Raw genomic sequence first — 14,257 nt, 5'->3', positions numbered from 1 at the left:
TTTTTTGCAACAATCCAGTTTAGATGGAAAGCGTCCTCCCTGATTATCGATACTGCAAAGGCTAATCCGGAACACCACTTGACACACACACGTTGGGCCCTGTTTTCTCAGAGAGCGGCTCATATATTGATATCTCAATATTGTTTTTATCATGTTGATATCTACAGTACTGGATATCTCAATATCGTATTTAGTGTGTAGATATCTACAGTACTGGATATCTCAATATCGTATTTAGTGTGTAGATATCTACTGTACTGGATATCTCAATATTGTATTTATCATGTTGATATCTACAGTGCTGGATATCTCAATATTGTGTTTATCATGTAGATATCTACAGTGCTGGATATCTCAATACATGTTTATTGTGTTTATCGTGTACATATCTGCAGTGTTGGATATCTCAATATTGTGTTTATCATGTAGATATCTACAGTGCTGGATATCTCAATATCGTATTTATCATGTTGATATCTACAGTGCTGGATATCTCAATATTGTGTTTATCAGGTAGATATCTACAGTACTGGATATCTCAATATTGTGTTTATCATGTAGATATCTACAGTACTGGATATATCAATATTGTGTTCATCATGTTGATATCTTCAGTACTGGATATCTCAATATTGTGTTCATCATGTAGATATCTACAGTACTGGATATATCAATATCACATTTATCATTGAGGAAGTACTGTCAACTGAGGCGAAGCCAAGGTTGACAGTATTTTTCCGAAAGTTGACAAATTTACTGTCACCCTGTCAGACATGTAATATTTATTTTATTATATCGAACAAACTATTCAAACATGAACAATTTATATAAACCATGAACAGTTTCAATATTTAATAATTGTATTTAATTTCAGCAATGAACAACCATTAATATGTTGAGTGGTTCAGATTTTCGGGCCGAGCAAAATGAACTTTGGTTTATTCGGCACTGACCTAGTAATCGATTTATCCCATAAATTTTCTTAGTCGTCAATTATTTCTTTAAAATATATTACCGAACCGGCTTTCCGTTTTTTATTTTCATCACTTGATTACGCAATTTATGACGTACTCGTGTGACGTCATTTCGGTGACGAAACATTTTGGGACAAGAATATGGACCTGGTAGTTATCCCCACGCTTTTTGAAAAAAAGGTGGGGATATTGTGGTTATCTCCGCCGTCCGTCCGTCCGTCCGTCTGTCCGTCCGTCCTGGCCACTATCTCCTCCTACACTAAAAGCACTAGAACCTTGAAACTTACACACATGGTAGCTATGAGCATATGTGCGACCCTGCACTATTTGGAATTTTGATCTGACCCCTGGGTCAAAAGTTATAGCGGTTGGGGTGGGGCCGCGTCAGAAATTATCACTCATTTTTTTAGGTTATTTTACATTTACTTCTTTATTTCTACACCGATTCACTTCAAATTGATACTGGACCTCTCTTATGACAATACGGTCAATCTCAACCATGCATGGCCCCATTCCCAATCCTGGGGCGCCCCACCCACATAGGCCACACCCACCAAAAATTTCCATTTACTATAATTTTTTCATTTCTACACGGATTCACTTCAAATTGATACTGAACTTTTGTTATGACATTAGGGTCAATCTCAACTATGCATGGCCCCAATCCCAACCCTGGGGCGCCCGCCCACATAGGCCACACCCACCAAAAAATTCCATTTACTATAATTTTTTCATTTCTACACGGATTCACTTCAAATTGATACTGAACTTCTCTTATGACATAAGGGTCAATCTCAACTATGCATGGCCCCATAACCAACCCTGGGGCCCCGCCCACATAGACCACACCCACCCAAAATTGCCTTTACTATAATTTCTTCATTTCTACACCGATTCACTTCAAATTGATATTGAACTTCTCTTATGACAATACAGTCAATCTCAACTATGCATGGCCCCATTACCAACCCTGGGGTGCCCCGCCCACATAGACCACACCCACCCAAAATTGCCTTTTACTATAATTTCTTCATTTCTACACCGATTCACTTCAAATTGATACTGAACCTCTCTTATGACAATACGGTCAATCTCAGCTATGCATGGCCCCATTACCAACCCTGGGGTGCCCCGCCCACATAGACCACACCCACCCAAAATTGCCTTTTACTATAATTTCTTCATTTCTACACCGATTCACTTCAAATTGATACTGAACTTCTCTTATGACAATATGGTCAATCTCAACTATGCATGGCCCCATTACTAACCCTGGGGCGCCCCGCCCACATAGGCCACGCCCACCCAAAATTGCCTTTTACTATAATTTCTTCATTTCTACACCGATTCACTTCTAATTGATACTGAACTTCTCTTATGACAATACGGTCAATCTCAACTATGCATGGCCCCATTACCAACCCTGGGGCGCCCCTGGGTCAAACATGCGGCGTGGGGATACGCGTCGGCCTCTGCCGCGCCATTTCTAGTTTGTATTAGTCCCCTACCCGTTTCACCGGAGGGGACTTACGTTTTTGTGTCCGTCAGTCCGTCACACTTTTCTGGATCCTGCGATAACTATGGCAACAAATAGACTAGAAATACTGCTGAAAATGGTGTTGTTTTCTGGATCCTGCAATAACTCTAAAAGTTCTTAATATTTTTTCATGAAACTTGGAATATGGATAGATGGCAATATGGACATTATGCACGTCATATCATTTTGTTCCTACGTCAAATATTATGGTTGCTATGGCAACAAATAGACTAGAAATACTGCTGAAAATGGTGTTTTTTTCTAGATCCTGCGATAACTCTAAAAGTTTTTAATATTTTTCATGAAACTTGGAATATGGATAGATGGCAATATGGACATTATGCACGACATTTCATTTTGTTCTTACTTCTAAAATTATGGTTGCTATGGCAACAAATAGACTAGAAATACTGCTGAAAATGGTGTTTTTTTCTGGATCCTGCGATAACTCTAAAAGTTCTTAATATTTTTTCATAAAACTTGGAATATGGATAGATGGCAATATGGACATTATGCACGTCATTTCATTTTGTTCCTACGTCAAAAATTGTGGTTGCTATGGCAACAAATAGACTAGAAATACTGCTAAAAATGGTGTTTTTTCTGGATCCTGCGATAACTTTAAAAGCTCTGAATATTTTTTCATGAAACTTGAAACATGGATAGATGGCAATATGGACATTATGCACGTTATTTCATTTTGTTCTTACGTCAAAATTTCTGGTTGCTATGGCAACAAATAGACTAGAAATACTGCTGAAAATGGTGTTTTTTTCTGGATCCTGCGATAACTCTAAAAGTTCTTAATATTTTTTCATTAAACTTGAAACATGGCTAGATGGCAATATGGACATTATGCATGTCTTTTCATTTTGTTCCTACGTCTAAATTTATGGTTGCTATGGCAACAAATTGATTAGAAATACTGCTGAAAATGGTGTTTTTCTGGATCCTGCGATTACTTTAAAAGTTCTTAATATTTTTTCATGAAACTTGGAACATGGATAGATGGCAATATGGACATTATGCACGTCATTTCATTTTGTTCCTACATCAAAAATTGTGGTTGCTATGGCAACAAATAGACTAGAAATACTGCTGAAAATGGTGTTTTTTCTGGATCCTGCGATAACTTTAAAAGTTCTGAATATTTTTTCATGAAACTTGAAACATGGATAGATGGCAATATGGAAATTATGCACGTTATTTCATTTTGTTCCTACGTCAAAATTTCTGGTTGCTATGGCAACATATAGACTAGAAATACTACTGAAAATGGTGTTTTTTTCTGGATCCTGCGATAACTCTAAAAGTTCTTAATATTTTTTCATTAAACTTGAAACATGGCTAGATGGCAATATGGACATTATGCATGTCATTTCATTTTGTTCCTACGTCTAAAATTATGGTTGCTATGGCAACAAATTGACTAGAAATACTGCTGAAAATGGTGTTTTTCTGGATCCTGCGATTACTTTAAAAGTTCTTAATATTTTTTCATGAAACTTGGAACATGGATAGATGGCAATATGGACATTATGCATGTCATTTCATTTTGTTCCTACGTCAAAAATTATGGTTGCTATGGCAACAAATAGACTATAAATACTGCTGAAAATGGTGTTTGTCTGGATCCTGCGGTAACTTTAAAAGTTCTTAATATTTTTTCATGAAACTTGGAACATGGATAGATGGCAATATGGACATTATGCACATCATTTCATTTTGTTCCTACGTCAAAAATTCTGGTTGCTATGGCAACAAATAAAAAAAATATTCTGACAATGGTGGAATTTCTGACAATGGTTGAGCCAGTAGGGGACTTTTATTGCTTGGCAATAGTCTTGTTTAACAGTAAAATATTTGTTTAAAGCATCAAACGAATCCAAAACGTATTTCGGATTGTGTGTTTGTCATGCATAACACCTTAAGAACAGACATTTGAAGTGTATATCGTTGTAACTTTATTGTTCTTAGCATTGGATTAGATTTGCCATTTAGGTAAGTGTGTCGTTTATACTAAATTGAATTTTTTTATGACTCCTTTCAAAGCTTAAATAATGGCATTAATCTATTCTACAGCAAAGTTTCAGCTGCAATCGATATTTTTATTATCCAAATACAACGAAAATGCAAAACTGCGTACTGCGCATGCGTGAATGGGAAGTATATTTTTTGTACCATTCTGCACGTGATTGCTAAGGTAACGGGTGACAGTATTTTTTGGACAGTAAATTTTTTCCCGCTGGTGGCACGTGATTGCTAAGGTAGCGGGCGACAGTATTTTTTGGACAGTAAATTTTTTCCCGCTGGGTATGACAGTATTTTTATGTCACGATGGCCTATGGGAGTTTAGCATTGTGAATAAAAGTGAGGTATAATAATACTGGATATCTCAATATCATATTTATCATGTAGATATCTACAGTACTGGATATGTCAATATCATATTTATCATGTAGATATCTACAGTACTGGATATCTCAATATCATATTTATCATGTAGATATCTACAGTACTGGATATCTCAATATCATATTTATCATGTAGATATCTACAGTACTGGATATTTCAATATCACATTTATCATGTAGATATCTACGGTACTTGATATATCAACATTGTGTTCATCATGTAGATATCTACAGTACTGGATCATGTAGATATCTTCAGTATTTGATATCTCAATTCAGTGTTTGTCATGTAGATATCTACATTTGATACCCACTATTTTTTGTCATCATGTAGATATGTACAGTCAATATCTTGATTTCATGTTTTTCATGTAAATATCTACAGTACTGGAATGCTGATGTTTATGTAGATATCTCAATATTATGTTTTTAATATTATAATATTATGTTTTTCATGTAGATATCTCCAGTACTGGAATGCGGGCATGCTCTCAGGTGTGTTTACCACTGTGATAATGACGCCTGGGGAACGCATCAAGTGCCTGCTGCAGGTAACAGTAGTACCCTCGTCCAGGATGGTGCCCTCATTCCATTTAGTATTTAGCACATTGCTCAGTAGTTTAAATGAGTCGTGTTCTGAGAAAACTGGGCATAATGCATTTGCGTAAAGTGTCGTCCCAGATTAGCCTTTGCAGTCCGCACAGGCTAATCAGGGACAACACTCTCCGCTTTTATGACATTTTTCGTTTAAATGAAGTCTTTTCTTAGCAAAAATCCAATTTAGGCGGAAAGTGTCGTCCCTGATTAGCCTGTGAGGACTGCACAGGCTAATCTGGGACAACACTTTACGCACATGCATTATGCCCAGTTTTCTCAGAACGCGACTCAAATGTACTTTTGTATTACATGTTTTTTTAAAGTAAAGATTAAAGCTTTGCAAACTCATTGTCATTCCTATTTTGATTGATGATTATGCTTTGAAGAAACTATAGTTTTATTTATTTTCCATTAGATTATTTTTCTTAGTCACTCGCTAAAATATTATGCTAAAATATTATGTTCCTTTTTGGAATCTATGAAAATTGTCATCTTGCGAACAGATTCTTTAATGTTGCAGAATCTTTGGTATTTTGTGATTGTATTGACCTGATATTTACTTTTCATATAGATCCAAGCTGACGCTCACACCAAGAAATATGCAGGACCGATAGACTGCATTAAACAGCTGTACAGAGAGGGTGGAATCCGTAGTATATACAGGGGAACATGTGCCACACTGCTCAGGGGTGAGATATGTTCATCATAAAAGTTATAAATGAGTCTTATTCTTTTAAAAATAAACTTAATGTACGTGTGTAGTGTCATCCTAGATAAGCCTGTGCAGAAAATTCCTGCTTTTAGTTCAGTTCCAACCAATAATAATAACAATGGATGGCAAAATTATTTGAATATGTGATTGAATGGTCAGTATTCTAATAACAGAATTGATATTCGCTTATACGCAATTTTTTTTTTCAAACGTTTTTGCCCTTATATTTAATGACCTGCGAGCCGCGAGCCGCACCCGAAATCATTTGGGATTAACATGTTTGATGTGTAGTATTAATAACCCCACAGTCTGTTCATTGTCCGTTTTTGGTCAGGTTCTCTGTCTGAAAGGTTAAAGTTTGTCAAGCAAATAATTCAACATTTCTCAAGTGATTTAATTGAAACATCAAATATGTCTCTATGAAGTTGAAAAAAGCAAGACTGATTTCATCCTCAGTTAGCAAAACTTCCCTGAGTTATGGCCTTTGCACATAGCTGATGGAGAATAAGTAACATTTGCTTAAAAGCTTTAGTTTTAATTAGATTGTTTTGAAAGCCAAAGGCTGTTTCAGACATTCAAGTCTGTTTTCTGGGAAAGAATAGTACTTGGGTGTCACAGAAGCTTAATGTATGCAGTCCGAATCATGCGATTTCGTGCTATTGCTATAAAAATGAAGGTGTTTTGCCTCCTCTACAGATGTTCCAGCTAGCGGAATGTACTTCATGTCGTACGAGTGGTTACAGCATGTTCTAGCACCAGAGGGGGCCAGGTAAGGCTTATATCAATCAGACCACTGCTTGCTTGAGTGTTAAAGTGAGATTATACGAATTTTTATATGTGTTAAATTGTAATAAATTGATAAAATATGTTACAATAACACAAAATAGGCAAGAAAAATTATACATTGAAGACAAATTTCATAAAATGCAGCAAAGACAAATAAGCACCCTGAGCCAATTGTGAGGAAGATATTTCGAACATATTTTCCTACAATAACCGAAGCGTTCGTCTTTTTTAGTTAGTGTTTGTGCGTTGTATGAATAGATATCGTTGCAGGAATTGAAAATGAACTGTTAAACTAAATTTAGATTCACATAATACATGCATGATTTACATGCTGGCGTATTTGACTGTACAGACATTTTCGATTTCAGAATTAAATATCTGGCTTATTTCGCATTTTTCGACACATGTTCTTCTTAACTTTTATTTTAATTTATATTGAAATATATGTTTAATAAGTTTTTTACACATTTTATATAAATTAATAAATATTTGACAAAACCGTATAATCTCGCTTTAACAGTAGGCAAGTATTTGGGCTGAGAAAATTTTGGGAACAATTTGAGACAACAATTTATCTGTCTTTTTGGGCATTTATTAACATGTGTCATAAAACAATATATATTTTATTGTCAGAGAAAAAAACATAATTGCTTCTAAATCTTGATTTGTTAATAGTATGAAGCAAACGTTTGAAACATAAATATACAATAAAAACAGATGAAGAAAAAAGAGATTGTTCCTTTGGCTCAAATTTCTTGAATATTCTAAATCTATTTTAAGAGCAGTAACTTAAAGTCTCTGAAAAAATAATACAAACTTTCAATGAAAATTACACATGTAATAAACAACATAAATGCAATTTAGAACAAGTAGATCATTGTTAAAAGAGTGTAACAAATCAATAAAATAAAACACATTTCTGCCAGTTATTTCTTAAAGAGACTTCCAGTTATTTCTTAAAGAGACTAATGAATTTTAGAAATTGTTGTTTAAATATTTAAGCTGCGCTCTGATAAAAACAGAGCTTAATGCATATGCCTAAAGTTACATATGACACTACCTTATCTGGATTTTTGCTGAAAAGAGACTTGATTTATACTAAAAAAAATTAATACAGCGTAAAGTGTTGTCTAAGATAATCCTGTGCAGACTGCGCAGACTTATCTTAGACAACACTTAACCCTGTGCATGCTGGGAAATTTGTCGTCTGCTAAAATGTCGTCTGCTCAATTTCTAAACTTAGCATTTTCTTTGATTATTTTCAAAGAATACTATCCCAATAGCAAACAGTTTGGATCCTGATGAGACGCCATGTTCTGTGGCGTCTCATCTGGATCCAAACTGTTTGCAAAGGCCTTCAAAATTCGGTTCCCACACTGAAAGAGTTAATGAACATGCATTAAGCTTAGTTTTCCAAGAGTGAGGGGCACACTTCTTCTGTCTACTTCAGTCGCAGTGATCTGAGTGTAGGAAGAACCCTGCTTGCTGGGGGTATGGCGGGAGTGTTCAACTGGTGTGTGGCCATCGGTCCAGACGTGCTGAAATCCAGGCTACAAACAGGTCTGGGTGCATTGCTGGTATCTGTTTGTCTGTAGTCAGAAATCGGTCATGGGTCTATTTGGCTGAGCTAATTTGAATACTTTTTAAAAGACAAAAACTTAAAAATTCTTGGCTCCAAAGCTCCAATTTAGATGTATATTTATATAAATACCTTTTTAAATGTTTAAATTTTTTTAGAAATTGTCTATAGGGCGTGCATATACCTTTAGCAAATTATAGACAAGGTATGTTTAAGGCAACAATCTTTTAATGTATTTAATGGAGCACTTATAATATTAATACTTATAGTATTCTCTTGCATATGTATATGCATCTAATAATGGGAATAAAATACTTTTTTATCATTTTATCATTAATTTCATAAAATTACAAAATGTATTCCTCCTTTTCGACTGTCAGAGAACTTTCATCTACAAATTTGCTTGATTTGACACCATGCAGCTAGGTAGGTGTTCATTACCACCCTGCTCTCACATACTCTAGTTTATGCTCTGGTCTGTTGCTATGGCGATTCAACCTGCTACTTGTTCCTTGCAGCCCCTGAGGGGACCTATCCTAACGGGGTCAGAGACGTTTTCAGGCATGTCATGAAGGAAGAGGGACCCCGTGCCCTGTTCAGGGGTCTCACACCGGTCATGCTGAGGGCTTTCCCTGCTAACGCTGTAAGTGTCCGAAACTTTTATGGGGAGTCAAACCAAAAACTCCTGGGTGGAAGGATTAGGGCTTAACTGGTTCAGAGGATAACCTGGTAAAGATGGTTATCTGGTTTGGGAGGGAGTTAACTGGTTATTAATCTTATAAATCTTGTAATTTGGTTAAGAGTGTAGTCTGGTTTGGAGTGGTTTAGAGTGTAGTCTGGTTTGGAGTGGTTTAGAGTGTATTCTGGTTTGGAGTGGTTTAGAGTGTAGTCTGGTTTGGAGTGGTTTAGAGTGTAGTCTGGTTTGGAGTGGTTAAGAGTGTAGTCTGGTTTGGAGTGTAGTCTGGTTTGGAGTGGTTTAGAGTGTAGTCTGGTTTGGAGTGGTTTAGAGTGTAGTCTGGTTTGGAGTGTAGTCTGGTTTGGAGTGGTTTAGAGTGTAGTCTGGTTTGGAGTGGTTTAGAGTGTAGTCTGGTTTGGAGTGGTTAAGAGTGTAGTCTGGTTTGGAGTGTAGTCTGGTTTGGAGTGGTTTAGAGTGTAGTCTGGTTTGGAGTGGTTAAGAGTGTAGTCTGGTTTGGAGTGTAGTCTGGTTTGGAGTGGTTTAGAGTGTAGTCTGGTTTGGAGTGGTTTAGAGTGTAGTCTGGTTTGGAGTGGTTTAGAGTGTAGTCTGGTTTGGAGTGGTTTAGAGTGTAGTCTGGTTTGGAGTGGTTTAGAGTGTAGTCTGGTTTGGAGTGTAGTCTGGTTTGGAGTGGTTTAGAGTGTAGTCTGGTTTGGAGTGGTTTAGAGTGTAATCTGGTTTGGAGTGGTTTAGAGTGGTTTAGAGTGTAGTCTGGTTTGGAGTGGTTTAGAGTGTAGTCTGGTTTGGAGTGGTTTAGAGTGTAGTCTGGTTTGGAGTGGTTTAGAGTGTAGTCTGGTGTGCAGTGAAGTCTGGTATAGAGTGTAGTCTGGATTGGAGTGTAGTTTGGTTTGGAGTGTAGTCTTGTTTAGAGTGAAGTCTGGTTTGGAGTGTAGTCTGGTTTATAGTGAAGTCTGGTTTGGAGTGAAGTCTGGTTTAGAGTGTAGTCTGTTTTGGAGTGTAGTCTTGTTTAGAGTGAAGTCTGGTTTGGGTGTAGTCTGGTTTGGAGTGTATTCTGGTTTAGAGTAATGTCTGGTTTGGAGTGTAGTCTGGTTTAGAGTGTAGTCTGGTTTGGAGTGTAGTCTTGTTTGGAGTGTAGTCTGGTTTTGAGTGTAGTCTGGTTTGGAGTGGTTTAGAGTGTAGTTTGGTTTGGAGTGGTTTTGAGTGTAGTCTGGTTTGGAGTGGTTTAGAGTGTAGTCTGGTTTGGAGTGGGTAAGAGTGTAGTCTGGTTTGGAGTGGTTTAGAGTGTAGTCTGGTTTAGAGTGAAGTCTGGTATAGAGTGACGTCTGGTTTGGAGTGTAGTCTGGTTTGGAGTGTAGTCTTGTTTAGAGTGAAGTCTGGTTTGGAGTGTAGTCTGGTTTATAGTGAAGTCTGGTTTGGAGTGAAGTCTGGTTTAGAGTGTAGTCTGGTTTGGAGTGTAGTCTTGTTTAGAGTGAAGTCTGGTTTGGGTGTAGTCTGGTTTGGAGTGTATTCTGGTTTAGAGTGATGTATGGTTTGGAGTGTAGTCTGGTTTAGAGTGAAGTCTGGTTTGGAGTGTAGTCTGGTTTGGAGTGTAGTCTGGGTTATGGTGTAGTCTGGTTTAGAGTGTAGTCTGGTTTGGAGTGTAGTCTGGTTTAGAGTGTAGTCTGGGTTATGGTGTAGTCTGGTTTAGAGTGTAGTCTGGTTTGGAGTGTAGTCTGGTTTAGAGTGTAGTCTGGTTTAGAGTGCAGTCTAGTTTGGAGTGTAGTCTAATTTAGAGTGTAGTCTGGTTTGGTTGTAGTCTGGTTTAGAGTGTAGTCTGGTTTATAGTGAAGTCTGGTTTGGAGTGAAGTCTGGTTTAGAGTGTAGTCTGGTTTGGAGTGTAGTCTTGTTTAGAGTGAAGTCTGGTTTGGGTGTAGTCTGGTTTGGAGTGTATTCTGGTTTAGAGTGATGTCTGGTTTGGAGTGTAGTCTGGTTTAGAGTGAAGTCTTGTTTGGAGTGTAGTCTGGTTTGGAGTGTAGTCTGGGTTATGGTGTTGTCTGGTTTAGAGTGTAGTCTGGTTTGGAGTGTAGTCTGGTTTAGAGTGTAGTCTGGTTTAGAGTGCAGTCTAGTTTGGAGTGTAGTCTGGTTTGGAGTGTAGTCTGGGTTATGGTGTAGTCTGGTTTAGGGTGTAGTCTGGTTTAGAGTGATGTCTGGTTTGGAGTGTAGTCTGGTTTAGAGTGAAGTCTTGTTTGGAGTGTAGTCTGGTTTGGAGTGTAGTCTGGGTTATGGTGTAGTCTGGTTTAGAGTGTAGTCTGGTTTGGAGTGTAGTCTGGTTTGGAGTGTAGTCTTGGTTATGGTGTAGTCTAGTTTGGAGTGTAGTCTAGTTTAGAGTGTAGTCTAGTTTAGAGTGTAGTCTAGTTTAGAGTGAAGTCTAGTTTGGAGTGTATATATTTCGTAATATAAAATCAAAGCTCTGAAGGCATTGCAAAATGAATAAAACATCTTATGCAAAGGTATTAGGATGGTTTTAAAGATTTAAAGGGGATTTATTTAGATCAGTTTAAACTTAAGATGTGATTAAGATATAGAAGGAGTGTGTTTACAAGGGATTCTGTGTTAGATATGATAAATATTAAGAGGTCTTTATATCTTTGAGGGGAATCAAATTTACAGACAATTTTAACTGCATTATTGTTTTGAGGTACCTTTTTTAAAAATGACTCTGAGTAACAGTTCTAACACCATTAGATTACGAAAATGGTGTATGGAAAATAAGAAGATAATGTCTCAAATAATCTGGCATACATTTTGTTTGAAAATGTCAATTTTTTATAGAAAGTGGAGGCTAATGTTAAAAGCCTGTTTGAAATAAACCCACAGATAGTATGGGCTACAAAACATAAATAACCTGAGCATAACTTTGCAAAGGGTATTTATTTGTTGGTTATTTAAGTTCATTGTTTTGTAAGTTCCTGTTTTAAAGGGACTGTCAACCGCGATTGACGAAAAAAGAAAAGTTCTAAATTACAGTATTTTTTTACAATTAATATTTTATATTGATTAAAATATCACGACTGGTATATTACATTACTTGAAAAACGTTGTTAAGATTTCATATTTTCAGTATATTCGGTAATAAATTTTACTGGGTATGTCTACCAGGTAACTACTAGTTAACTATAAATAACGCAAGTAGATTGATCATCATCGTCACGTGGTAAACCCAATGCAAATTGTGCATGCGTAGTAAATTGCATATATTTTATAAATAAAATGATCAATCTGCTTGCGTTATTCATAGTGTGTATATCTTTATGTCACCTATTTTCGCGATGTACTTTCGATTTCACATCACAAAATTTTATTACCGAATATACTGAAAATATTAACTTTTTTCAAGGTTTGTGTATCTTTCATTGAGCCATATGTGCTTCTTTATGAAATACATAACATTCAAGGGTGTATATACACACACTCACACTAAAAACTGAGTTTTAACCCATTTATGCCTAGTGTCTAGAAAAAAGGCCTTGGCAAACAGCGTAGACCCAGATGAGATGCCGCATCATGCAGGTCTGCGCTGTGCTTAAAGGAATTTCTGTAAGAAATGTTCTAAATATAGAAATAAATATACTAGAAATACCTAATTTTGGAAATAAATTGATCCAATTTAGAAGGATGGGAGAGTCCACTAGGCATAAATGGGTTAAAGCATTGAACATTATCATGACCACCATTCTTTTTTGCAGGCCTGTTTCATGGGATATGAGATGGCGATGAAGTTTTTACACTGGCTGGTACCGGACAAGTCTTGAAGACATTGCCATTAGGACTAACATGTTTATATACTGAAAAGTGTTTTTGTCTCCTACCGGTTTTACCGGAGGGGACTTATGGTTTGCGCTCTGTGCATCTGTCTGTCTGTCTGTCTGTCTGTCTGTCTGTCATACTTTTCTGGATCCTGCGATAACTTTAAAAGTTCTTAATATTTTTTCATGAAACTTTACACATGGATAGATGGCAATATGGACATTATGCACGTCATTTCATTTTGTTCCTACGTCAAAAATTCTGGTTGCTATGGCAACAAATAGAATATAAAATAAAAATACTGACAATGGTGGAGCCGGTAGGGAACATATATTGCTTGGCAATAGTCTTGTTTACAATCTGTTTTTAAGTTACTGTTGCAAATTTTGTATACCGGTAGAGTTATAAATTGAGATTTATATATATATATCAAAAATGAAAGTTCTTTAGTTATCATATGAAAGTGTTTGTTTCTGAACAGTCAACAGTATTTCTCCCCAAAAATCTATTTCCCATTTTTTCACACATTTATTTATTGATAAATACAGTATTTGTGTGATTATCTTTAAGAATAAAAAAGTTATTAAAATGTGTATAGTTTATTTCTTATAAATTCTCTCATTTCTAACATGTGTTTGCCTTTGCTTAGTCCCTTTAAATTGTTAAAAAAAATCATTTGACTTGTACATATCACAGATGTAAAATAAAGCATGAAAAATGTAGTTCTTGTACATGATCTACCCAGTCATAGTGAAAGCTTGGGTTATATTCTAATTGTTCCTAATTAAACCCAAGTGTACTAAAATCTGTAAATGCTTCGTTACTATTTGCCTTTAAATAACCTTTTTTCATCAAATCGGACAATCATAAGCATATAATAAATGGCTTGAATTTTAACAAACATTGTTAATTTTAATAACCAACTTCATATGTTTAATGCCATATTGCAGTCAATTTGCTCCCGTTTAATGTTTTGATTTGTAAACATATACATATTTCATGCTTTGACGGCAATTATATAGAATCTTTGACTAATAATACATGTTATCAACCCAAGGAAATACTGTCCCTCCAAGTCCAAGCAGTGGACAACTTTTTCTCGTGTTGACAAATGCACTAATGATGTACTAGAGTGGGATATTTCATTTAATGTATCAAACCAGAGCCTTCTCCAAAGA

At 36.2% G+C, this 14,257-nt stretch overlaps 1 protein-coding gene across 1 annotated transcript in view; it reads left to right on the top strand.

Annotated features, from left to right (window-relative positions):
• The window catches only part of LOC127832089 (mitochondrial carnitine/acylcarnitine carrier protein-like), a 36,696-nt gene extending 22,895 nt beyond the window's left edge, over positions 1-13,801 (top strand). Inside the window, exons 4-9 of the mRNA XM_052357278.1 lie at positions 5,386-5,476; positions 6,094-6,211; positions 6,931-7,003; positions 8,471-8,580; positions 9,118-9,242; positions 13,019-13,801. Of these exons, the coding sequence (XP_052213238.1) occupies positions 5,386-5,476; positions 6,094-6,211; positions 6,931-7,003; positions 8,471-8,580; positions 9,118-9,242; positions 13,019-13,084 (583 nt within the window). The 3' untranslated portion in view covers positions 13,085-13,801. The remainder of the gene's footprint in view (positions 1-5,385; positions 5,477-6,093; positions 6,212-6,930; positions 7,004-8,470; positions 8,581-9,117; positions 9,243-13,018) is intronic.
• Positions 13,802-14,257: the final 456 nt, after the last annotated feature.

The sequence above is a fragment of the Dreissena polymorpha genome, chromosome 5, assembly GCF_020536995.1.
Source record: "Dreissena polymorpha isolate Duluth1 chromosome 5, UMN_Dpol_1.0, whole genome shotgun sequence".
Taxonomy (NCBI): Eukaryota; Metazoa; Mollusca; class Bivalvia; order Myida; family Dreissenidae; genus Dreissena; species Dreissena polymorpha.
The sequence above is the reverse complement of the archived record's forward strand: the minus strand, read 5'-3'. Positions and strand labels throughout refer to the sequence as shown.